Source organism: Ambystoma mexicanum, chromosome 3q (assembly GCF_040938575.1).
Source record: "Ambystoma mexicanum isolate Mex_15411 chromosome 3q, UKY_AmexF1_1, whole genome shotgun sequence".
Classification (NCBI taxonomy): domain Eukaryota; kingdom Metazoa; phylum Chordata; class Amphibia; order Caudata; family Ambystomatidae; genus Ambystoma; species Ambystoma mexicanum.
In genome coordinates, this window is record NC_090926.1 from 560,086,333 (window position 1) to 560,112,577 (window position 26,245).

Sequence of the window (26,245 nt, forward strand, 5' to 3'; positions counted from 1 at the left end):
AAAAACAATATAACTAAGAGACAGTTTCATGCAAATCACAATATTTTAGAGACTAGATGTGGTATGTTTTATGATTGGAACTGAATTAGTCTGAGACAGTACCCGCTAGGATTCCAGAGGATTCCTCCAGTTGTTGCAGAGCGTGCCTGGGATGGCAACATTTCAACTGGTTTATGTGGACCCACTTGTCTTCCCCCGCTGCCAAAGGACCTTTGGGGATGTGTATTTTGTAGGCCACAGGGGAGATCTTGTCGATGATCTCAAAGGGTCCCTTCCACGTAGGCAAAAATTTCCGCTGTTTTGCCTGGTTTCTTTGGAAGTTGTATAGATAGACCCGGTCCCCCACCTGATATTCCTTCCTGGAAGTCTTCAGGTCATAGTGGGTCTTCATGCTATCAGCCGATCTTTCTAGATTCCGCTGAGCGTAAGCAAAAGCATGTTGGAGGTGTTTCCTTAAATTCTCCACATACTCATGAGTAGTGGAGGCATTTATCAGTGTCTGCTCTTGGGTCCTGTAGAGCAAATGCTGAGGAAGCACCATCTTGCGCCCAGTCATCAACTCAAATGGTGACATTTTGGTTGCAGATGAAGGGGTAGATCTGATGGCCATTAGGACCAGAGGTAATCGGATATCCCAACTTGGCCCAGAATCTGCCACAAACTTTTTTAAGATGCTCACAATTGTCCGGCTATATCTCTCTACTGCCCCAGAAGAAGCTGGCATGTAAGCAATATGCAACTTCCTTTTGACCCCCAGTATCTCCCACATCTTTGTCATTACTTCACTGGTGAAGTGGCTACCTCTGTCTGACTCAATCCTTTGAGGTAGACCAAAACGGGAAAAGATGTGGTTAATCATCAAGGCAGCTGCCGTTTCTGCCTTGCAGTTTGGGGCTGGGAGACATTCCACCCACTTGGTAAACAAGCATGTCACAGTCAACATGTACTTATTCCCCCTAGCCGAGCGAATCACGGGGCCTACGAAGTCGATTTGTAAATCTGACCATGGCAGGGTCATCCCCCTCTTTTGGAGAGGCGCACGGTGCGTGAGGGATGATGGCTGAAATTGTGCACACACAAGACACCCCTTCAAGTATTGGTCGAGGTCCTGCCCCATATGTGGCCAGTATGCAACCTCTCTTAAGATTTCCAATGTGGTGTGAAACCCCCTATGACCGGCGGTGGCCGCATCATGGGCGTGACTTAACATCAGGCTTCGGAATGAGGTAGGAACCACCCACTGATCGTGGCCAGCTTTGGATTTCCTTACCAGCAAACCGTCTTGGATTCGGAACATTTTTGGACATTTCATCAACACTCTTAGGTCCTCTTTCCCAGTGTAATCGGTATCCGTCAGGGGAAAGTTCTCAGGGTCCTCAAGGTGTTGGTAAAACTTACCAATAATTGGATCCCCCTTCTGAGCTGTAATCAAATCAGCATCAGGGGTCTCCTTACTCCATTGTGCAATTGAACGGTTGTTGTGAGCATTTGTCTGGGACCTAGTGATAGCAGTGACCTGGAGTTCCCCCAACAGGGACTCAATCTCAATTAGATCCCCTTGGATGGCCCCGGTTTTGGCCAGCTGATCAGCTAAGTCGTTTCCAGTTTTGTCTGGTCCCTCTACTTTGGAATGACCCTTGATCTTTTTCCAATAGATGGTCATCTCATTCGAGGTGACCAGATCATCAATGTTTTGGATCAACTTCCCATGTTTCAAGGGTTTATTGTTAGCACATAACATGCCTCTGGTTTTCCAATTAACCAGGTGCTCCACGAACCCGTTCCGTACATAATCCGAATCTGTGATTATGACCAGTTCGCGGAGTTGATGCTGGACAGCAGTGAGGATGGCCTGATGCACAGCCATCAATTCTGCCACCTGACTACTTCGGGGACCAATTTTGTATCCAGCGGAGGGTTCTGGGGACTCATTCACCCATGCATTCCCTACGCCAGCCACCAGTTCTTTCTCCCCGTTGTTGTCAACATGGTAAGAGCATCCATCCACATATACAGTGGTCATTCCCTCACACTTGTCCTCTTCAAAGACTTTGTGTGGGGAATTAAGGTATGCCTCCGTGTTGTCCTTGATTTTTAGATTTTCGTCCTCGAGACAGTTTTCTCTGGCACAATCATGCAAGTCAGCCAGACCTTGCGCGAGGGGACTCTTCTTGTTTTGGCCATATCTGACCTCCACAGGAAAGCCTTGCATTGACAGAATCCAGGAAGTAATTCGGGAATTACTCACATTTCCGGCCCGGATTCTGTCACTTTGGAGATATTGCAAAGGCTGGTGTGGAGTCTCCACTATGATGTGTTCCCCCTGGATAAACGGGCGGTAATTCTTCAATGCCCACACCGTTGCCAGGGGTGCCTTCTCACAATCGTTGAATTTTTCCTCCACAGAGGATAAAGTTTTGCTCGCATAGGAGATTACTTTATTGACCTTGTCATGCTTTTGGTATAATACTGCCGTCAAGCACGTATTAGAGAACCCCGTCTCCAGGAAGAACTCCTTGTTTCTGACAGGGTAAGCTAGGCAAGGCGCTTGTGAGAGGCTTCTTTTGAGTTGTTTTACTGCCTCGGATTGTTCTGGACCCCATTCCCACTTGACCCCCCCCTTCAAGAGATGAATCAGGGGTCTGGTGATCTCTGCGTAGCCCTCAATGAACTTTCTGCTGTAATTAGTCAGTCCAAGGAGGCTCCTTAGTTCCCGCAGAGTTGTGCGGTCTTTCAGTTTCTGAAGTGCTTCCACTTTCTTTTCCTGGGGACAGAGACCCTGAGGAGTAATCTCATGCCCCAAGAAATTAACATGGGTTCTACACCACTGTGCTTTCTGAAAGGAAAGTTTTGCTCCGGCGGCCCTCAACTGGGTCAGAACATAACGGATCTCCGCTATGTGTTCCTCCACAGATGAACTTTTGATGAGGACATCATCTACATAAGCCAGGTTACCCCTCGCACCCAGGTCGGGCATGGCCTTATGTAGGAAAATGTTGAATTCATTGCCGGAGTTGAGGTATCCGAAGGGAGTCCGGGTCCAGGTGTACTGCTGGCCCCCAAAGGTAAAAGCCAGTTTGTATTTGTCCTCCCTACTGACAGGCACGGTCCAGTACCCATTGGTCAGGTCTATTGCAGTGAATACCTGTGACCCCTGGATCTGGGCCAGCCCTTGGTCAATGTAGGGCAGAGGCCATCGGGAAGAATGGACCTGTTTGTTGAGCTCCCTGAGGTCAGCACAGAGTCTCTACTGGCCGTTTGGCTTCAATATTCCCAGCACCGGATTATTGAAGGTGCTGTGGACTGGACGGATTATTCCCCTGGACTCAAGGTTCTTAATTATTTCAGTAAGGGACTCCATGGATGCGAGAGGCAAGCGATATTGCTTCACAAACACTGGAGTCATGCCAGGGTCCGTGGGGATTGTTGTTGTGTGGATGTCGGTGCGACCACAGTCACATGAGTCTACCGCAAAGAGATCTTGGAAATCCAAGAAAACTTGTTTCAACTTTTGCTTTTGTTCCAGAGTCACACAGGCATCAGCTAGGTTGACTCTCTCTTCCACCATCTGCCTGAAGCCTGGAAAGACTTCTGGTTTGGCTATCTCCGCGGCCTCCTCCAGCTGGGTGGAGAAGTCCCTGGTCAGAGTGCTGATTTGGACCGGAGGCTTCAGGTGGGAAAGGCAGCCCTCATGGACCTGGAAAATCACCTCATCCCTCCTGAAGTCACAAGTCACATCTTCCTTACCATAGGGGCAGGAAGTGTACACCAGGAAGTTCCCCCCATGCCGGGTAAAAATCCTGTCTGGTGTTGTATTGTCATCACTGTCACTGTCAAAACAGTCCTTGGGGATTAGTCCTAACAGTTTATTTACTAAGTCGATGGAAAAATGTCGGTCATCAACCGCCATCAACCGCCATTCCAATAATGGTGCCTGCGGCTAGAGTAATACTCTTTAAGTCGCTGTTATCCACCTCTATTGGAATGGTGTCATGTTCTATGTTGACTAATGGAGTTGGGTTTACCCCCAACCCTTGCTGTTAGAGAGAAGCGTTTAGATGTATGTAAGCATCAGGGTTTTTCAACTCTTGTCCCCTTTTAACTTTCACTTCCAGGGAGAATTGTCGGGTCCTTTCGGGGATGGTGACTTCCTCTTTAACCTGAATTTCAACTGCATAAGGTAGCAATTGAGCTGACCTAAATGCTTTTTCTGGATCATCAAAGCCCGTGGGATTATCCGCTAATCGGGACCAAGCTTTGAAGTTTATTAGGTCCAAACTAATGGCAAAGCGATTGAGAATGTCACAGCCTAAGTAAAAGGCGGCAGTGACGTCTCGCACGACCCAACAATTATGGACTATGCTCTTGTTGCCAATGGAGATTTTGAGCATACACCTGCTTGGCAGGAGATGTTTGGAATTAGGTGCTTCCAGGTCCATTTCCCATTTGTCTATCAGTTTGAATGTGGGAATGGCTGGATCTTTTGGGAGTTGGCGGAACATGGCTTCGCTGATGAAGCTCTTACCGTTGTTCACACACACTCGAGCGAGAACAGAGTCCTTCCCATCATTTAACTGAATAGGGATGAACAACTGCTCTCCAATTTGCTGAATATCAGCCAGGCTCTGAGCTCTCAGAGTGTTTCCTTCCAGCGTGGAGTACCACTTTAGACTGGAAGGAAGGTTGATTTTCAGAAATAGAGAGGACCCTCCATCACCAGTCTGTTGTCCTACTGCTATTACTGTCACGTCTGGAATTTGGCTATTCTGGAAGTGAAATTCTACTTGGTCAGGTTTTTGTTCAACCATGTGGCAGGTGCCGTTTAAACTAACATGGTTGACACTCTGTTTTAATTTTATTGGTCGGCTAGTCTGGGTCCAGAGGACCTTGTTTACGCAATCCATTAGGGGTGACAACCTTCTCAGGAGGTCATTCCCTAGTAAACAAGGGGTGCCCTCTGGAGTCACAACTATGACCGGGTTTTTCAACTTGTGTCGCCCAATTTTAATGTCCAAGTCTGCAGTCCCCTCCACGGAAATTTCCTTCCCGTCAAAGTTCTGCAGTTGTCCAGGAAGAGAGGTGAGAGGAATTTGGTAATTCTCTCCCCTTCCTGCATTCAGTTCATCAAAGGCCCTTCTGGACAGAAGGGTAGCTTGAGATCCAGTGTCCACCAGTGCCAAAATTGTACCCTGCCCCTGTACTTGTACCGGGGCATAATATCTTCCCTCCTTCTCCTCCAGGGGGCACAGATAATGTACATTTTTGGACAACTGGTGGGCTAATTTTCTGGTTTTGGACATCGCTAGCGAAGAGATTTGGGCAGAATTCTGTGGAGAGCCTTGGGAATCTGAAAGAAAAATTTGGCAACTGGAGATCAGAGCCATTGTGGGTTCCCCTGGCTCCGGTTCTGGGCCGCCCCCCCCTTTTTGGAGGCAGTCACCAGGATGGGTTTGAACCAGGGGATTTTCTTGCGGTTGGTTCTGGGATGAGATGGTGGGCGGCGGTAGCTCAGTCTCCACATCTCCCCAGTCTGGATTTGCATCCCTAGGGACCCATTTTTCTTTGGGAGGAGTTCCCCCCTCTCTGAAGGAGAAGATCCTTTTCCCAGGATCCTCTGAGGATCCCTCTCCCTCAAATTGGAAGACCTGTACCTCCTCCTCAAACTGAGTCTGTTTGGGTCTTTTGTTTCTCCTACCCCCCCTCTGCTCCTTAGGAGGCAGACTTTCAGGGGCAAGAGATTTTGTTTCCGGTTCCTGGGTTTCCAGGGGCTGTTTACAAGTGAGGAAGGAAGCTTCCTCCAAGGCTTTACACCCCCCTTCCCTTTGTGCCTCCTCCCTGGGAACCGGTGAGTTATCGGGGTGCTGCCCCCGTCATTGTTCTGGGGCACCAGGTCCAGAGTTGGGTGCGTTCTGCGCCGGCATGCCGATCTGAGGGTTCTGCTGAGCCCTCAGTATGTGACCCAGATCCCGCGCCATGTTTTGAACCTGGCGCTCTAACTGGGAAACCCGCTCAGGCTGTTTTCTCCCCTGGGCTGATCCCGGGAAGGGTAGCTGTCCCTCCTCTGGTAATACCCCGGGTTGGGAAGATTTGGGTACCCCTCCACCCTTGGCCTCCCCTCTCCCGGATTAGGTTGTCTGGGCTCAGGGAATTGGGGAAAAGAAGGGTGGAGGATTTTGGGGTTGGAAGTTGGGTGGATACCTGGGGAAAAAGTTCTGCCCAGGATTTGGAGAATTTCTGCCCTACTGTGGGAAGTTGGGAGGGAAGTTCCCTGGGTTAGGTGCTTGGCTGGATCCCCCCCCTTGGGCTGGAGGAGTCCACACATAACCCAGGATGGGTCTGTTTCCCTTGTAACGGGGGCTTACATAATCAGGAGAGCGAGGGACCCCATTTGTGGGGCTGCCTCCCTGGCCCCCTGTCTGTGACTGGCCCGAGGACCTTCTGGGCCTAGCATTATTAGGTGCAGGTAGGTTTTTAGGCCCCCCCATCTCTAACTCTAAAACGGGGGTGACCTTTACCTCTGCCACCTTGGCAGCAGCAGGGGTGCTGTTGGCTTTGGGGTTTTTCTGAGCATTATTTTTGCTATCTACCGGTTTCTGCACCTCATAGATCCGGGTAGCCTGTTCACGGACCCAGTCTAAAGATCTTTTCTCGTGAAAATCCCTCACGAGCTGGGTCATTATGTATTTGGGCAAGGCATGAAAAAATGTATTTATGAATTCTCTACTGTCTGTGCGCACCCTTCTGGTGGTCTGCGCAAAAGCACGTTTCAGTTCTTGCACAAATTCTTGTGGGGCCTGATCCTCCCCACATTGCAAATTGTAGGCTGCCTTGCGAGCCTCTTGAGGATTTCTATGAATGGAAAAATGTTTCAAGATGGCCGCCTTATAGGTGGACCATCTTAAATGATTTTGGTCCTCCAGCCCCGCAAAGAAACTGGAGTATTCCGGGGAGAAGGTCCACTTTACATATTGAATACAGCTTTGGCTGTCCTTCAAATGGAAAGTCTCCATCATTTGCTCAAACAACTCTAAGTGCTCTCAAACAGAATACTTAGCGTTCTTATGGTAAGGCGTGATGATGCTCCTGATTGCCTTAATCTGCTTTAAGGGGTCCTTAAGCAAGGCCCTTTTTGCCTTATTGGCCTTTTTGGTTCGGGTAACCCTTGTCCATTCATCCTCTGACTCAGAGGCACTGCTCCCAGAGGTTCCTGACTGCTCTTCCAGGTTTTCCCGGATTCTGCGAGCAAGGGAATGGCTGGCAGAATGTGGGGACCTGGTCTCCTGTGTCCTGCGCAGTTCAGAGGAGTCTTCAGATTCCTCCTTGCTGCCAGGATTTGATGGGTACCCCCTCCACTGACCTAACTGGGCAGAGGTTTTCAGGATGCCCTTAATGGGCCTACTCTCCTGGGGTTCCCCACTGAACTGTACTGTACTTGGGTGCCCATACCCGGATGCCCACCCCTCCATTCCTGAGTGGTACTGGCCTATGAGCCCCATACTTTTAGCTGGATAGTAATCTGCCATCCCTGTGGCCCTGTGCTCATGTGCGCCAGGGGACATGGGGGTGGTAGAGTCCAGGGACTGGGAGAGATGAAGGCCCCTGGTGTTAGGGCTCCTGAGGTTATGGTCAGGAGTCTCTCTTTCCCAGCGGACCTCATCTCTATCCGCCCCTGCTCCCTGTTGCAATGCAAGAGCCTGCATTTGTGCTTTCAGTTCCTCAGTCAAGGCCTTATTAGACTCTATCAGTCTCTCCTGCATCGCTACCTGTTGTTGGAGCCTATCATTGTGTTGACAGAGGGCCTCATTTTCCCTCTGTGCTTCCTGGTTGGTCCTGGAGAACTGGGCCAGTCTTTGCTGCAGGAGGTTTACCTCCTGAGTCCCATCCCTACTGGCCTGCTCCTTTCTTGCTAGAGCATCCTCCACCCTTCTGGTGTGCTCTACCAAGTTCTGGTTTTCTTTTTGGAGATCACCCAGCCCCTGGAGGGCCAGGTGATTTTCTTCAATTTCCTTTTTTAAGTGGCAGACTTCCTGGCCTAAAGTGTCTCTTTCCTGACTAAGAGCCTGCATCTGTGCCGCCAGGTCGTCCCTTTGCCTTTGGAAGGCACCGGCTTTCTGGCGCTCCTGATCAAACTCTGCCTGGGTATCCAGGTCTTTCAGGATCAGTTTATTGCTCTCTGCCTTTTCCCTATCTAGGTGGCCTTGCAGGGTGACTACCTGCTCAGCACATACCCTGTTGAAGTCCAGTTGTTGCTCCAGCTTTTTCTGGCTTTGCAGTAGGGAGTCCAAACCTTCTTGGTGTTCCTTCTGCAAGGCCCGAAATCTGGTATCCTGTTCTGACTTTTCCTTTTGCAGCACATCCATATCCTCCTTTATTTTATTGATGTACTGTCTGGTCTCATTTTCTGACTCCTGGCTTCTGTGCAGCCTTTGCTCAGAAGAGTCCAGATCAGATTGGGCCTTCTCTAACGCCATCTGTTGCCTTTTTGCCAGATCATGGCCTTCAGCACATTTATTCTGTATGGCTCCCATATATAAATATAAATATGCCGCTATCCTAACAATCTTGTCGTGTTCATCTTTGGCCTTAGGAGCCATATATAGTTCACTCAGGGCCACATGTAATGGACCCTGATCTCTCCATAAGTCTGACCCTGTTTCAGTGGCCTGTCGCGTGATGGCCTGCAACCAGGCCTCCTGGCCCTGCTCAGCCCATTCACCTCTCACAAATAGTTTATGTAAGAAGTGCTCTCTGGCTATTTTCATATCTACCAAGGTCGTCATTCTAGAGATTGGTCTCTGTCCTGACTTACAGAAGTTAGTATTTTATTTTTGCAGCACAGAACTTTTCTTGGAGTGTCCCTTTTGAGGAATGCTTCACAGCGTAATGCAGCGTGGTGATCCGACTGGATGTATGTATCCCGTCAGTTAGCACACTGTATTAAGCTGCAAAAGTGGTATTCTAACCCAGAATCCCAGCTACGAGCCCCCAATTTGTAAGAGGATTCAATTCAGCACTACAGCCAAGTCAACGCCTAGTCTAGAATACTGAATGAAAACCCTTATTGATATATATTTATGTCCAGTTCATGCGTTCTGGATGACTACCCCTATATAACACCCCTCTCTTGGAATCCTCCTGACCCCACTGAGCCAAGAAGTAGTTCTGTTTTGCAAGTTTAAAAGGTTTATTTGATAATTTAAACAATAGATCTATATATCACACTTTATAATAAATTAATAATTGAATATCACATTTAATCTGAGATGATAAAGATTAACAACGGAGAATCTGGCACTAGCACACTTCTTGATAATCACTAAGGAGTTGACATGAAATGGATAAGATAGCAACAATACTTTTATGGTTTCCAATGGATGCAATGTGGAATGAAATGCAGTACAGAAAATAACTTGATAGGATTTCAGCAAAAACAATGTAATCACTTTCTTGTACAATTCACCCCCCCCCCTTTTATGCAATGCAAGGAAATGGAAGGAAGCACACAGTTCTCAGAAATGCAATTAAATGTGATTCAGTTCACCCCAGCAACTTAGACTACAGACGTTGAAAACACAGGCAAAATGCTTTTAAATGTGCTGGCAATGTAGAAAAAAATATGCTAAAATGCTTTTAATTCCCTCTAGAGGTTTAGGGTGAGTGAAATCAAGTTAATATTAGTCCAGGCTCACACTAGCAATGATTCAGGGATAATTAGCAGGTTAAACGAATTTCTGGCAAATGAAAGGCAAGCAGCAGCAGATTTTTACACATGAAGAAATTTGCAAATCGCGGCAAAATTCACGAATGCGTGTTCCGCGATTGCGGTAAAACTATAAGGGGTAGGAATGTGGTTCTTGGTGTGATTAAAAGCTAAGATTCTAATCTTTCAGATGAAAGTTACTGCAAGTCTCTAAGACAAACGGTCGCGGAGATATGAGCGATTTAGTGAAGGTCGTTTTTGGTTTTGCAAATTTTAAACGCAACACTTTTTCAGCTTTAAAAATGATGGCAGAATAACACAATTGCTAAGCTGCAGTTCTACTTAGATTAAAAATGGATTGAATTATATGATTTTAACTAAGAGATGTGTTCTGAGTTTTGCTGAGTACTCACAAGAGATTTTGAACCGGAAAGCGACTTGGTCACGGACTTCAGTCTGGTCAGGTCTTCCCGAGTTCCGCTCACAGCGCCTGGCCTCTGGAACTGCTCACAGCATCGGGGTCAGCACTCTGGATACAATGGCCTGGTCTCTGCTAGGCACCGGTTCTCTGGGTCGGGTCCTGCCTTCTCTTTGGATATTTCTGTCACCGGGTTCTTGCAAAAGTTCTTGGCAAAATTCAGACGGCGTCAGCCGGCTGTCTGAAGAGTTCAGTTGCAAAAAGATTTTCAGGCCTGTTGACAAATACTCTTGCTAGCAGTGGCCTTTTTGGTTAAGGTTCTGTAGTCTCTGTTTATCTTGGAGTCTAAGTGTTGGCTCCTTGAAGGTTGATGGAGGTAAGTATGGATTTTTCCGGCAGAGCGTCCCGCTGCAGATGGAAATGAATGTCTCTACCTAAGTTTCAGTGGTCCATTTATATGTTCTGCAAGTGGGTGTGTGTGTTGGTCATAACTAAACTTGCCCCTCTCACTTGTCATTGGTCCAGCTTTCATTTCTCCCCTGATTGGGGGAGCTAAATTGTGTCAGAGTGATATCAGCCATTTATGATCTCTTGAAAAAACTCCCCTGTCATCTGTGCACCCAAATCTATATATGATCAAAATACATATTTCACAGTTACACAGTTGTTTGAAATTACATACCCATGTCACATATCACATGAGGTATACTCTGTCCCAAATCTGCTGTTTCTAAGAGCTTGCATTCAAAAATGGCAACTTTTAGCACTTTTTAATGTGCTAAACAACATTGGATCTTCATTAAATTTTATACAACTGTTCCTCACATATCTACCCACATACCAATGCATTTTCGTTTGTCTAGCTGAAACAGGGAGTCTGTAATATTAATAAACAGCAGGGTTTTGTCCCAGAATATCCCACAATTTGGAGTTTGGGCTTGAATTAAAGGTACATTTTTTAAATTAAGTCTCTCAAAGTTATACATTTCTGTCATTTGATTACAAAGAGTTATCAGTGTTTTTGTAAAATATATATTTTACTTTCAATTCAGTCCTCAGAGTGTTGGAGTCCGCCTCCAAGACTTGGGTGGGTAAGTCACATGTGTCCTCCGGGCAGGCAGGCCTTTGTTGACAGGAAACAGTAAAAATCAACATATTCCTTTCAGAGGAGAGGGGCCATTGTGTGGTCTCTGGGAAGCTGAGATCAGGAGGCCAGGGAGCCACTTTGCATTTAATTAACAGAACCCTGTGATTTCCTGGCTTCTTGTGTTGAGTTCTGAAGTGTCAAGAGTTCTCAGGACAGGCAACCCCTTTGAACTTTTGATGAAATGAGACCCCTTTCTTTGCACTAGACAGTTTTGCAAGACAGCTCTCCTGTCAGAGTTTAGACCGCCAGCGCCACCCTCAGGATTTTGCGATTACTGCATCCCTCCTTGGGATTTTTTTTAGATTGATTCATTTCAGCAAGTGATATTACATGGAGTATATTGTCCATGTTCAGGACATGGCATTGGTGTGTTTCTGAAGTAAAGTAATTCTGTGCCCATGATTTTGCCATATTTGACCTTCAAGAAAAAGGAATTCCCAACAGTTATGGGTTTGCTTTTGGCAATCAGCATTGCCTCTCTGAGCTCACAATATAGGCGAAATGGGATTTTCCTGTGCATTTTCTGGGGAGCTCTGGCCATTATGATGTTTTCAATGCCAGTACTGCACAGTTTTGAGGTAGGGCTCGGATGCATGGGTAAATACATCCCACAGATTCCAATTTTAAGTTTGCATTTTGTAAGATCTTAGCTGATCCTCGCTCTCCACCGTGCCTCCCTCCTTGTTTAGGATACATTGTCAAATTAGTGGATGCCTGCCAACTAAATCGAAGCTATCGTGTCCCCGGAGAATCCAAGTGACATGAATCCAGTATTCTCAGGAGTAGGCATTTTACAAGTACGAAAGATAGAGTTGGTTTGCGGATGAAGCACACGGAATATGATCTTGTAATTCCATTAGGGATCAGTCGTCTTTCACAATTCTGAAAGCAGTGCAGATGTAGCAAATGTACATTTGTGTTATTTCACAGCTGTTCTTGTTCAATTTTCATGAATGTATAAACCTGCAAATGCATGTGAGTGAATACTTAAGTGTTTCCCTTAATCATGATTATCAACATGTCCATTTTCTTCTATTCAGATAAAATAGAAGATGAGCTGGAAATGGCCACAGTTTGTTATCGACCAGAAGGATTAGAGCAACTGGAGGCCCAGACCAACTTTACAAAGAGTGAACTGCAAGTGCTTTACAGAGGATTTAAAAATGTAAGTTGCCAACTTTTGAAAAAGACCTGAGTGTTATCCACCATAATCAGACTGTAAATAGTCACCAACTGCACAGAATGCCTGTGTTCAGGATAATTTCCACACAAAAAAACAAAGCCTTTTATAAAATCCAACAAAGGGTGTTTTTGAAGGAAATATGCATTTTTTCCAACTGACATTAGATGCAATTGAAAGTACAGACATCCTTAAAATAGTCACAATTAATTTCAATTGAAGATCTGCCTGGAGAACCCAATGAAGCAAAAAAGGGGGAAATGTATGGTTCGAGTATGAATATCGTGGTAAGAATTTTAAAAGAGTAAATCCAGGTTTTGTAAAACTTAAGGTTTGGGGGATATAGCATATGCAGCCCTTCCCAAGACTTCTATATCTATAGAAATTAAATTCAATTTGGTCAACCCCCATTAAAAAAATACATTGCGCTTCTATTGCCAGTTAATGAGCAGAGACTCCACTACCGTATAACACAATGGACAATATGCATGCATTTACAGAAACCCCTTATTTAGGATTCTCTAAGAGTATCTTTTGGCCGGCTCACAGTGCTGAACCAGACAGTTCTTTTCATTGTGAATCGGGCTTTACAAGGGGTTGTGTGTCCGTCTGAGCTTGCATTGCTGTAGTAATCTGTGGGCCCCCTCAGACGTCCCTGGGGAGAGATTGACTTGTGTATTTATAATACTATACACTTTTTCTGCATTCTCTTGTTGTGCACTGCTCCATCGCTACACAGCTAGGATTGAGCTGAATACAAACCAGCACGCACATACTTACATGTTTTCTACATTTGGAAAAAGTTTGTATTGCTTCACAAAACATTCCAATGTTTGTGTAAGGCGCTGATAATATCTGTATTTCTGCTTCGTCAGACAAGGCACAGTAGTAGTTTTAATACCATGTTGTAATAAGTCCTATGGCCTCTTGGTGCTGATGACCCTCAGCTCTCTGTGGACGTAGGACCCAAGGAAACCCAGTCCACCTAGCCGAGGGAAATGCAGGAGAAGGGAAATACTTCTGAGAATTGGATCTCAATTTAAGAATGTTATTGAACCCATAGACCTAGGGCCCTTTAAGACGAGGTAGCAATACATAGAGATGGATGGGAATGCAGAATTTACTCAAACATCAATAATTGAAACTGACTCAGGAAGTTGGCAAAACTTTGTTCTGTTTTATTTGCAATCATCTAAAACAGGGAGGTCACAACGGACATCATCCGGCATTCGCTCGAGCTCTAAATGCATTTCAGAAAAAACAAATCTTTTTTAGTCAAAACTCGTCAATAATGATGTCATACTGCATGGCAAACTGCAAAAACCTACTTGGGGATGTGGTAGGCTCTCAGGGAACATCTAAGTATATTTTCCATACTAACGGGGGTAGTGATTGGGTCTCTAACATCAGGTGGACATCTAAGCCCTCCTCTAGTACAAGTCATCTTCATCGTCCTAATATACACGATGATTCATTGGGTACACAAACTATAGGGCTCTCTTAATATATGGCCCTCTACATTTGGTTGGCACGCTTGTACCCTTCCAGAATATTCCACATGCTAGCAGCACGCAGGCTACCACTCCAGTTGCATAGAGGGTCGGCGTGGTCATGCCTCCCCACCCAATTAGCCCATCATATGCCATCACTCTTGCCGTTTGCCATTCAATTAAAGCTTTGAACTTGGCCTTGCAAAGGCTCCCTGTGCCCGAGAATTAAAGGGAATATGGCATGGTCTTATCTCCTGGTTTAGGTGTAGCTCGACCCAATGTCTATTTTCATCAGACCATGTGACTGGAGGCCGCGTTTTCTAGCTCTTTGCTGCCAATAATACTCTTAAATGATGATGAACTCTTGGCACCTTCAGTGTTTTATAATGGCGCAATCCCATAGGAAAACTTTCCATGAATCAGGCCCTCAGTGTTTTCCCATTTCACCTCAAACAGAAGTTTGTTTCTTTCTCATGTTCATTGTAACTACTTGATAGACAACCAGGATCACAGTGGCCTCGACTCTTGGGGCTGGGAAAGCCAAGCCTTTCTTGAATTTCTCCTTCGCCATTAGCTGCTTTCCAAATGCGCCACACTAAAAAACCTTTCCAATCACAGGGCTACAAGCTTTCCTAAAGTGCATCGTGGAACATCCACTTTCTATACATTCCTATGTATATACATCAACGCATCACCACAAACTATTCACTACATAGCCAGCCTTAAGATCACTTTGTCTACTTTCGTTACTGCATCTGTATAAGTGTAAAATGACCTTGCTTTTTCTTCAGTGTTTCTTTACATGAGCAGCTTCATCTCAAGCCCAAAACTCAAACATCAATAATTGAAACTGACTCAGGAAGTTGGCAAAACTTTGTTCTGTTTTACTTGCAATCATCTAAAACAGGGAGGTCACAACAGACATCATCCGGCATTCGCTCAAGCTCTAAATGCATTTCAGAAAAAAAAACTTTTTTAGTCAAAACTCGTCAATAATGATGTCATACTGCATGGCAAACTGCAAAAACCTACTTGGGGATGTGGTAGGCTCTCAGGGAACATCTAAGTATACTTTCCATACTAACGGGGGTAGTGATTGGGTCTCTAATATCAGGTGGACATCTAAGCCCTCCCCTAGTACAAGTCATCTTCATCGTCATAATATACACGATGATTCATTGGGTACACAAACTATAGGGCTCTCTTAATATGTGGCCCTCTACATTTGGTTGGCACGCTTGTACCCTTCCAGAATATTCCACATGCTAGCAGCACGCAGGCTACCACTCCAGTTCCATAGAGGGTCGGCGTGGTCATGCCTCCCCACACAATTAGCCCATCATATGCCATCACTCTTGCCGTTTGCCATTCAATTAAAGCTTTGAACTTGGCCTTGCAAAGGCTCCCTGTGCCCGAGAATTAAAGGGAATATGGCATGGTCTTAGGTGTAGCTCGACCCAATGTCTATTTTCATCAGACCATGTGACTGGAGGCCGCGTTTTCTAGCTCTTTGCTGCCAATAATACTCTTAAATGATGATGAACTCTTGGCACCTTCAGTGTTTTATAATGGCGCAATCCCATAGGAAAACGTTCCATGAACCAAGAGCACCTCCTCTTCAGATCTTATAGAATGTTTATGTTCTTCCGTCTTCTGTATCTTTTCAGGGTACGCCAGTTCTGCTCTGCATGATGTCACCATTCTTCTTTCTCATTTATATACTTCCTCCAGAACCTCTTCCAAAGGAACGTTATTTCTTCGTGCATGCATATAGGGTTTTCTCAATGGATAACTTGTTTCAAGGATTCTTCACGGTACAGGCATTCTCACTGGAACTGCATGTGTTGCTATTTCCAGTTCCCAACATATAGGCAACATGGGGGCAGAGCTTCATGTAGGGATACCTGACTCCTCTTCTGCACTATGTTATGTTATGTTATGTTATGTTATGTTAAATTATATTTATACTGTGCACTATCACCACTGGAATGGTCCCCTGGCACTTAGGCAGATCTGAAAATTAAGAGGGTAGGATCGGTTAGTAGGGTGTAGCGGGATAAACGTAGAGCAAGATTTGTGATATTCTGTTGGCAACTTCAGTTCAGTTAGCACCATTCACTGAGCATGGTTGCAATTTACAGATCTATATATGGTTTGTTTTGTTGTTGCAGTGTAGTGAAGTGCTTGTGGTTTGCAGTGCAAGATAGTCGTGTTTGTTTACGATTTAAGAGGCGTGTGCATAGACTTGTGGTTTTAGCAGATGGTTTAGTGGATTTTCTCATTCTTTTGGGCATCTGTATTGGGTGTCTTTTGGCCTTGCTGTCAGCTGGAGCGTTCCTCTGTGGTTCATTCACCTGGTTCTGTGCGAGGCAGTGGGATATCCCTGTGGCTTTTTAGTGATCTATGGGCTGGAAAGGAGGTGAGGGCCTCCAGCCACCCAGGGTTGAGAATGCTAAGGTTATGGGTTGCTCTTTGGTCATAAATGGGCTCTGCCTGATCACTGCCTCCCTGAGCTCCTAGTGCATGGTCCCCTCCCTACGAATTCTAAGCACTCCCTGTCCTGTCAGGTGTTAGTTAGTAATTAATGCTCCTTCGGTTCTGGTTCTAGGCAGATGTTGTTGCGGATGTCGTTGCTGGATCTGAATGTTCTTGTTGGTTGGTAAATTGTTATTTTCTTTTGTAGGAATTCTGCTCCTTGGCCATGGATTGCTCTTTGTGTTATTCATATTATCTGCATTTTGGATACGTTGTAATTTCATCTGCATGTTTTCTGGCATTCCTAGGTAGAGGCTGTTGGCGTAGTCAATTCTTGGCATGATGAGGGTTATAATTGTCAGTGTCTTATAGGTGAAGGACAGGACCGGCAAGATTTTTTTAATCGAGTGTAGGAGGAAAAAGCATTTCTTGATTATTGCGATTACCTGCGATTCTAATGTTAGTGCATTTTCCATTAGTATTCCAAGGTTTATGACCATTTTCAATGGTTTAGGTGTAGTTCCTAGTTCTGTGGACCATGGGATATAAATGTTTTTGTTCAATGTTTTTGGATATAATCATGATTTCTGACTTGCCTGGGTTGAGTTTTAGGCTATTTATGTTCATCCACTCGTAGAGTTCTTTGAGACATTCTCCCAGCGTTGTGTTCTCTTGTGTATCTTTGATTTTATGGATGATTTTTGTGTTGTCTCCATAGTTGTAGTACGTAAGGTTGTGTTTTTTGATGGAACCAGGTAGATGTTGAAGAACAGTGGGGATAGGTTTGATCCTTGTGGTACTCTGCAGTCGGTGACCTTTGGAGTGGATCTGAAGGGTTTTCTCCAGACAGTTTCCATTCTATTTGCTAGGAATTATTTAATCCAGAGTAGGGCTAAATCTGTTATTCCTATTTCTTCTATTCTTTCGATGAGGATGTTATGGCTGACTGTGTTGAATGTTGCAGAGAGGTCAAATAGTATTGAGGCAGAGTTTGTGTCGGAGTTTGTGTTTGTTTTTAGGTCATCCAGATAGCTAGGAGTGTTGTTTCTGTTCCTTTTGCAAGTCTAAAGCTGACGTATACCTGGTTCAGCAACTGGTGTTTTCCAATGTGTTTTTGTGTGAGATTTTAGATGTAGGTTTCTAGCAGTTTTACGGGCAGGGGATGTTTGAAATGGGTCTGTAGTTGGAGAGGTCTTCCACGTCGCCCCGAGGAGTGGCTTGATGTGCTCTGATTTGAATGATCGCTCTACTTTCCCTGTTGCGAGTAACAGGTTAAAAAGGTTTCTGTAGTATTCCAATGGTGTGCCCTGTGTGAGGTGGATTTGTAAATGTCTGGATGCCAGGGGAACACGGAGGAGCCTGCTTTGTTATGTCTTACCAGCTTGACGAATGTCTCTACTGATATTTGTGGGAAGCTTTGAAGTGTATTCTGTGGGTGTTTGTTTGGCAGTGTTGGTTGTTTGTTTCGTTTGACCGGTCTGCTTTGCATAATTTGATGGATGTCGCTGATCTTTTTATTAAATGGTCTGCAAGGTTGTTCCATAGTTTTTGCGAAGGTATGGATTGTTGTTGCATCCCGGTGAGTTCCTCATTTCGTTTATGATGTTGAACAGTTCTTTTTGGCTTTGGTGATTCTGTTGTCATAGAGTTTCTTTTTGGCCTTTTGAATTTCTTTTCTGTAAGCCCGGATTTGTCGTTGGAATTGGGCTTTCCTCCATTCTTGTTCGAGTTTCTTGTTGTTCTTTTTCTTGGTGCTAAGTAGTGGTGTAAACCATTTTGCCATTGCTCTCTTTCGTGACATGGTGAAAGGTTTTTCAGGGGAGATGCTGTTGATTGTTTCAGCGATCCATTTGTGAAGTAGCTCTGTTCTTCCATCGAGGTCAGCTTCGTCCAGGTTTATGGTAGTTGGTTTTGTGAGTTCAAGTTGTTCTATTAGGTTGCTTGCTTTGACGGCTTTCCAGTTTCTTTTTATGATAGTTGGGAGTTTATCAGGCTGCTTGATGGTTTAGTTGGTAGCATGATCACAAATGAAATGATGAGCTGGTAGTTCCAGAGTATTTGCATTGGTGGTGCTGTGGTGATGTGATAAGATTTTTGTTGGTGAAGATTGTGTCCAGTGTGTGTCCCGCTGAGTGTGGTGCTCCTTTGACCAATTTTCGTAGTTTCATGGTTTTTTAGTTGCTCAATTAGCAATTTTGTGAGTTTCATTTTCTTCTTCAAACCAGACGTTGAAGTCCCCAAGGATTATCAGATGTTCAAGTCCGATGGCTATGTTGGTGATGGCTTCTACGAAGTTGTTGATGAAGGTTGCATCGTATGTCGGTGGTCTGTAAATCAGTTTGAATTTTATGTTTGTTTTTGGCATTACTGTCAAGTGAAGGACCATGTATTCACAGTTTTTTATGCTTAATGGTTTGTCTGTTTTTATTTTCAGGTGCTCCTTGAATGCTATTTTAGTAGGTAGCTGTCGAGTGTGATTTTGTAGTTGTCATCCAGCATGTTTCTGTGATGAATAAGATATCAATGCCATTGTTGTAGAGCAGATCGTATATCTCTGTGCCATGTTTTGACATTGATCTTGCATTGATTAGATTTTTTTGGCCTGGTTTGGTTTGTTATTTAGTATTGGTTTTGTCTTGTGATTGTTGTATTGGTTTGCTTCCATGTTGCTCTCAGGGAGTGATGTAGGTACAGTCACGATTGTGTCGTCGTTGAGTATGTCTACTAGGTTAAGTGTTGGGTTCTTGTTTTCTTCAGGTTCCTCTTCTATTTTTTGTTTTATTTGAAGGATGTGTCCTTGTGTTTTTGTCATATATAGAGTGAGGGTGTCTGGGTGTTTCTTTTCTTTTTCTGCACGACTCCGTTTGGTTGTTGGTACGTCTTGCATCATTGGTCGGATTGACTTGAGTTGTAGGTCATGAGGTAGCTTGTTAGGTATAGAGAATTTTCTCTGTTTTTCGTGTTTGTTCTATTGTCGACGGTGTATGTGAGGGTGGGGTTTCTACAGTTGTGTTTATGTAGTGTGATTCCATTTGGTTTATTTCTTCTCTTGGTTGTCTTTCATGTGGTCCTGTTCGATTTTGTGGCATGTTGCATTCCTTAATGGTGGGTTGATTTAGACATTTCTTTGCTTTTGGGTTGTCAGTGTTGTGATTCTTTGAGTTTGGTTGGTTTATTGGTTTGTTTGCATTTAGGTTGTGTTTTAGGTTGCAGGGGCGGTGGCCCACATGCAACATCTTCCTGGTTGGTTCATGACGGTTCTTGGATTCCTTTCGTTTGTTATTATAGAAGTGATGGTTAATCGTTAGGTGGTTTTATGGTTTGATATGTCAGGTGGTTGTGGTGCAGGGCTGGGAAGGCTGTCAGAGAAGTAGCTACTTGGTCCTTGATTTACCAATGGATTTACTAGGGATGGAGTACGGTGACGAGTGCCTAGGCCTTATGGCATTCAAGGATTATTGAGGGGGTTTCTGGTTATATCTTTAAAGGGTTGTCTAAGCTTTAGATATAGTAGTTCATGAGAGATACCTGAATTTGTGTTTCCTGGATAGTGGGGCGCAAGGCCTAAGTTTCAAAGCACAGTAGTTATAGAGATACCTCAAGATTCGAGTCTCCTAAGTAGTTGAACTATGGTTATCAGGCACCACCGGGCTATCTGATACAGTTCAGGCTAAATGTCAAATGTGGTTCTCTGGCTCAGTCAGGCTAAATTTGAAGTAAGGCTATTTTGCAAGGTTAGGCTATCTGGCACAATCAGGCTAAATGGGAGATAAGGCTGGCACAATCAGGTTATCTGGCACAATCTGGCTAAATGTATGATGAGGCTATCCAGCACAATCAGGCCAAATGTAGAATCAGGATATCTAGCACTCTCATGTTATCTGGCACACTCAGGTTATCTGGCACAATCAGGTTATCTGGCACAATCTGGCTAAATGTGAAATGCTGAGATCTGGCACAATCTGGCTAAATGTGAAATGCTGCTATCTGGCACAATCATGCTAGAAATTAAGTAGTGCTATCTGGCACAATCAGGTTAATTGGCACAATTAGGATATCTGGCACAATCAGGTTATCTGGTACAGTATGGATGAATGTGAAATGCTGTCATCTGGCATAATCAGGCTAAATGTGAAGTGCTGTTATCTGGCCCACTCAAGTTATCTGGCACAATCAGGTTATCTGGAACAAACAGGCTATCTGTACAGTTTAGCTATCTGGCCCAATCAGGCTAACTGTGAAATGCTGCTATCTGGCACAATCAGGCTATCCAGCACAATTATGCTATCTTGCACAATTAGCACATCTGGCACAATTAGGCTATCTGGCACAGTTAGGCTATCCGACACAATCAGGCTGAGTGTGAAATGCTGCTATCTGGTGCAATCAGGCTGAATGTAAAATGCTGCTATCTGGCACAATCAGGCTAAGTGGGAAGTGCTGCTATCTGGCACAATCAGGCAATCTGGCACAATCAGGCAAATGGGAAATGCTGCTGTCTGTCACAATCAGGATATCTGGCACATTCAGGCTAAATGTGAAATGCTGCTATCTGGCAAAAACGTGGCCATCTGACACAGTCAGGCTAAATGGGAGAGGCTGCTATCTGGCACAATCAGGCTATTGGGCACAATCAGGCTAAATGTGTAATGCTGCTATATGGCGTAATCAGGTTGGCTGGCACAATTAGGATATCTGGCACAATTAAGCTATGCGGCATAATCAGGCTAAATGTGAAATGCTGCTATCTGGCATGATTAAACGATATGGCACAATCAGGCTAAATGTGAAATGCTGCTATCTGGCAACAGTTAGGCTATCTGGCACAGTCAGGCTATTTCGCACAATTAGGCTTTCTGGCACAGTTGGCCTATATGGCAAAACAAGGCTAAATGCGAAGTGTTGCTATCTAGCGTAGTCAGGTTATCTGGCAAAATTAGGCTTTCTGGCACAGTTGGGCTATATGGCAAAACAAGGCTAAATGTGAAGTTCTACTATCTAGCATAGTCATGCTATCTGGCAAAATTAGGTTATCTGGCACAGTTGGGCTATATGGAAAAACAGGGCTAAATGTGAAGTGTTGCTATCTGGCACAATCAGGTTTTCTGGCACAGTCGGGCTAAATGGGAAATACTGCTATCTGGCACAATCAGGCTATCTGGCACAATCAGGCTAAATGAGAAGTGCTGCTATCTGGCATAGTCAGGTTATCTGACACAATTAGGCTAACAGTCAAGCTAAATGGGAAAATGCTGCTATCATTCACGATCAGGCTAACTGGCACAATCAGGCTGAACGTGAAATGCTGCTATCTGCACAATTAGGCTATCTGGAACAGTCTGGCTATCTGGCACAGTGTGGCTATCTGGCACAATCAGCTAAATGTGAAGTGTTTATCTGGCCCTGTCAGGCTAAATGTGAAATGCTGATATCTTCACTTTCCCATTTAGCCTGATTGTGCCAGATAGCAGCCCTTCACATTTAGCCTGGTTGTGCCAGATAGCCTAATTGTGCCAGATAGCCTAATTTTGACAGATAGCAGCATTTCACATTTGGCCTGATTGTGCTATATTGCCTGACTGTGCCAGATAGCAGCATTTCACATTCAGCCTGTTGGTACCACATAGCAACATTTCACATTCAGCCTGATTGTGCTAGATAGCAGCATTTCACATTCAGCCTGATTGTACTAGATTGCAGCATTTCACACTCAGCCTGATTGTGTTGGATAGCCTAACTGTGCCAGATAGCCTAATTGTGCCAGATAGCCTAATTGTGCGAGATAGCATAATTGTGCCAGATAGCCTGATTGTGTCAGATAGCAGCATTTCACATTTAGCCTGATTTTGCCAAATAGCCTAATTTGTGCCAGATAACCAGACTGTGCCAGCCAACCTGATTGTGCTAGACAACCTGATTGTGCCAGATAACCTGATCATACCAGATAACCTGATTATGCCAGATAACAACATTTCACAGTTAGCCTGATTGTGCCAGATAGCCTAATTGCACATATAGCCTAGTTGTGCCATATAACCTGATTGTGCCGGATAACTTGATTGTGCCAGATAACCTGATTGTTCCAGAGAGCAGCACTTCAGATTTAGCCTGATTGTGCTTGATGGCAGGATTTCACAGTTACCTTGATTGTGCCAGTTAGCCTAATTGTGCAGATAGCCCAGTTGTGCCCGATAACCTAATTGTGCCAGATAGCCACACTGTAACAAGTAGCATCAACCTGCCAGTAAGCAACATTTCCCATTTAGTCTGACTATGCCAGATAGCCTGATTGTGCCAGATAACAACACTTCACATTTAGCCTGGTTGTGCCAGAAAGCTTAATTTTTGCCAGCTATCTTATTTGTGCCAGATAACCTAATCTGGCACAGTCAGTCTAAATGGGAGAGGCTGCTACCTGGCACAATCCGGCTATCTGGCACAACCAGGCTAAATGCGAAGTGCTGCTATATGTCATAGCCAGGTTATCTGGCACAATGAGGCTATATGGCACAATTCAGCTATCTGGCACAATCAGGTTAAATGTGAAATGCTATCTGGCACAATCAGGCTATCTGGTACAGTAAGGGTAAATGGGAAAAGCTGCTATGTGCACGATTGGGCTATCTGATACAATAAGGCTAAATGTGAAATGCTGCTATCTGGCAACAATTAGGATATCTGGTACAGTCAGGCTATCTGGCACAATTAGGCTATCTAGCGCAATCAGGTTAAATGTGAAGTGCTGTTATCTGGCATAGCCAGGTTATCTGGCAATAGTTGGGCTATATGGCACAATCAGGCTAAATGTGAGCTGTTGCTATCTGCCCCAGTCAGGCTAAATGTGAAACACTGCTATCTGGTACAATTAGGTTATCTGGCACAATAAGACTATCTGGCACAAGTGAGGCTATCTGGCACAACCAGGCTAAATGTGAAGTGCTGCTATCTGGCACAATCAGGCTATATGGAACAGTCAGGTGAAATGGGCATTGCTGCTCAGCAAAACAGAGCAGAGTTAGGAAGAGAAGTAGGAGGGAAGTAGGCAAGAATAGAGAGGAGGTTAGCAAGGGAGAGGGAGAGAGAAAGAGGATGAGAAGAGGAAAGTCTTGAGTTTCTGGAACTTAAGGAGATCTGGCTCAAGACGGAGAGAGGCAAGGAGGTTGTTCCAGAGGGAATTACCTGCAGAGGATAAAGGCATAACTCAGTCAGTGGCTGCTAGGTGACGGTTGCATGCTCCACAGGCTAGCTTGGGCCAACACAAGGTCTCCTGGAACTGTCCTTAGCCTCAGGGTCCTTAGCTGGGGCGGGTTGCACGAGCAGAGGGCTTCCCTGGATGGTTGTGTGATAAGGAGCTAAGGCCCAATAACAGTGGAGCGGGTGGCAGGGAGGGTTAGTGCAGAAGATACTGGGGAGATAGAGTGCACGCTAGTGCACAATGTTGGCCTGGATGCCTAATCAACCACAGTAAACTTAATTTAAAGGGGTCGGGGCCCAGATGCTGCTGTCTCTGCGAGACGGGAGCATAGGGCACAAAAGCAAACGAACATGAGTTTTAAACAAATGAAAAACTGATCCTTGGGCTGGAGGCTGTTAATTACTGACCACAAGCTGCACTCAGAAAGTGGCTTGGGTTTGCTTGCAGAGGGCCTAGTCCCTCGCAGGTGGAAATGGATGGCCAATAAAGGTCGGAGGGCGGACTGGAAGGTGGAGGCCATCGCAGACCAGGATGCAGCAGAGGAAAGGGGAAAGGGGTCGGAGGAGGCAAACAGGGTGCGTAGGGCACAAAAGCAAACGAAAAGGAGTTTTAACCAAACGAAAAATTGAATGCTGGACTCGGGGGCTGCACGGGCAGGGTTAAATCAGACATCCCTCCTCCCTCACGTTCACTTGTAGCCTGCCTGCTGGGTCCAGCCTCCCCCAGCTGGAAAACTAGGGATGATGGAGAGGGTGGCAGGGACTCGGGTAGCAGAGGAGGAGCCGGCTTCCGCTCCTGAATGTGTCCCGGGAGTCACTGCAGCCGCCATCTCTGCCTCCACCATGTCTGTTTATGCTGGACTCGAGAATCAGTGAATTTTGAGAGTACTCTCAGCATTACACAAGTTTTCCTCCCGTCTCCTCACAAGCGTTTCTCAGTATTTTGGGAAAGGGCTGTTTTGCTGCATTTGTAATTGATTGTCAAAGGGGCAGCAGCAGGGAGCATGGGCTTGTGCACGAGACAAGCCTGTGAGCTCTCTGCACTGTATGACAGTGTCATCATTTAGGGGTTGCCAGGGTTTGCAACTGTGACACCTGAGGTCTCCCTAGCTACCCCTAAAATATCATTTTTTTTAAACTTGTTTTTTAATGCAAGTTCATGGGCTGTGTGTGGCCAGTGCCATGTGGCTCTTTACTTCTGGAGTGGCTGGCTTTCTTGTTCAGGACTCTTAAAAAAGAAAAAAAAGAGCATGTGTTCCACAAGTCTAATATTTTCAGCAGTGACCCTAAATAAGAAAGAATAGGCATATCAAATAATTTGTCTTTGTGGAATTCTTTACAATAATTGCTAGATTCATCAAAGGTTTATTTAAGGCACACTTCAGGGGGTGAGTCACTGATTTAGTCTGTTCTTAAACACCTCAACTCAGCCTTTCATCCTTCTGAGGCCGATAAATGAGTACCAACACAGGTTGGGTGATATTTTATGTATATTTGTTCTATATAAAGCGCTTAAACGTAAGCGCTATATAATTACACATCATTATCATTTGGCCATGAATGTCTGCTTGCATTCACAATAATTTCGTAATATGCGCCTATACACACTGATATTAACGATACATATGGCGATCCATTCTTGTATGAAATGTATATCACATTATATTGATATTGTAACCATATTTTTCGTAGTGTACTTAGGAACAATGATATGTGATGCCAATTCCTGTTTTGTCATGGGGTGAAAGGTTGTGTTCCATCGCTTCCTGTGATATCACTTCAGGGTGGGGTCAAATGACATCACTTTCTGTGATGACATCAGAGGTCAAGGGTCATGGGATGTCACTTCCGCTACCCTGGCATTTTGGTGAAATGACGTCCCTGCTGTATGACTACCATTAATTCAGTGCAGCGAGATCTCAGCTGGTGGAAGAGCCAATCATGAAGACATTTGGAAACAAGGAGCTGTGACCGAAGTGGATGCTAGGCTCATTCAATCACTCTCGGAGCTTTGTCTGGGACCCTCTTGAGAATCTCAAGCCAGGTAAAGAGCCACACAGGTTAACACTCAGTGAGTTAAAAGCCATGTCGCTGCATGTCGCTGCACTATAATTCCTTCAAATAGAAACCTGGATAGACACAGGTAAATTCAGATGATTAAACCAGCCTGGTAGAGTTCAGATCAGCAGTCGCAACAAGTCTGCCTTTGGGTGAAATAAAGTAAGAAATTGGTTTAAAATATGGTTGTGTGGGAGGCATAATAATGTGAGAACAGTTACCTGATAATACAGAGAAGGATTTCAATCAAGGAGATGTCTTTGACTGCAGACTTTTAACAGATGTAGAAGGATTGGTTGAAAATGAGCCTAAGCATGGAGGTCACAAGTCATTGGTTCAGAGAATTTCCCTGTCTCCCATTTTCCAGACCTCTCCCCCAAATGCATTAAGCTACAAACGGTTCGCATTTATCCAACATCCGTAAAAAGGTGAGCGCAGAAGAGGCTATCAAGGTTGAATTGAGCCACACATGGAGACTCTGTAGAAAGGTGTACTTTGGAGACACCACACATCAGTGTGAAATAATGAGAGAGAAAATCCAGAGAAGCCACTGTGTGACATTATTCTATAAGAAAAAACTTGA

General features: G+C 44.9%; 1 protein-coding gene across 3 annotated transcripts in view; it reads left to right on the forward strand.

Moving 5' to 3' along the window:
• The window catches only part of KCNIP1 (potassium voltage-gated channel interacting protein 1), a 1,926,792-nt gene that overhangs the window by 1,777,089 nt on the left and 123,458 nt on the right, over positions 1 to 26,245 (forward strand). For all 3 annotated transcript variants that reach the window (XM_069654327.1, XM_069654328.1, XM_069654326.1), the window contains one exon: positions 12,306 to 12,430. In XM_069654327.1, the coding sequence (XP_069510428.1) occupies positions 12,306 to 12,430 (125 nt within the window). The remainder of the gene's footprint in view (positions 1 to 12,305; positions 12,431 to 26,245) is intronic.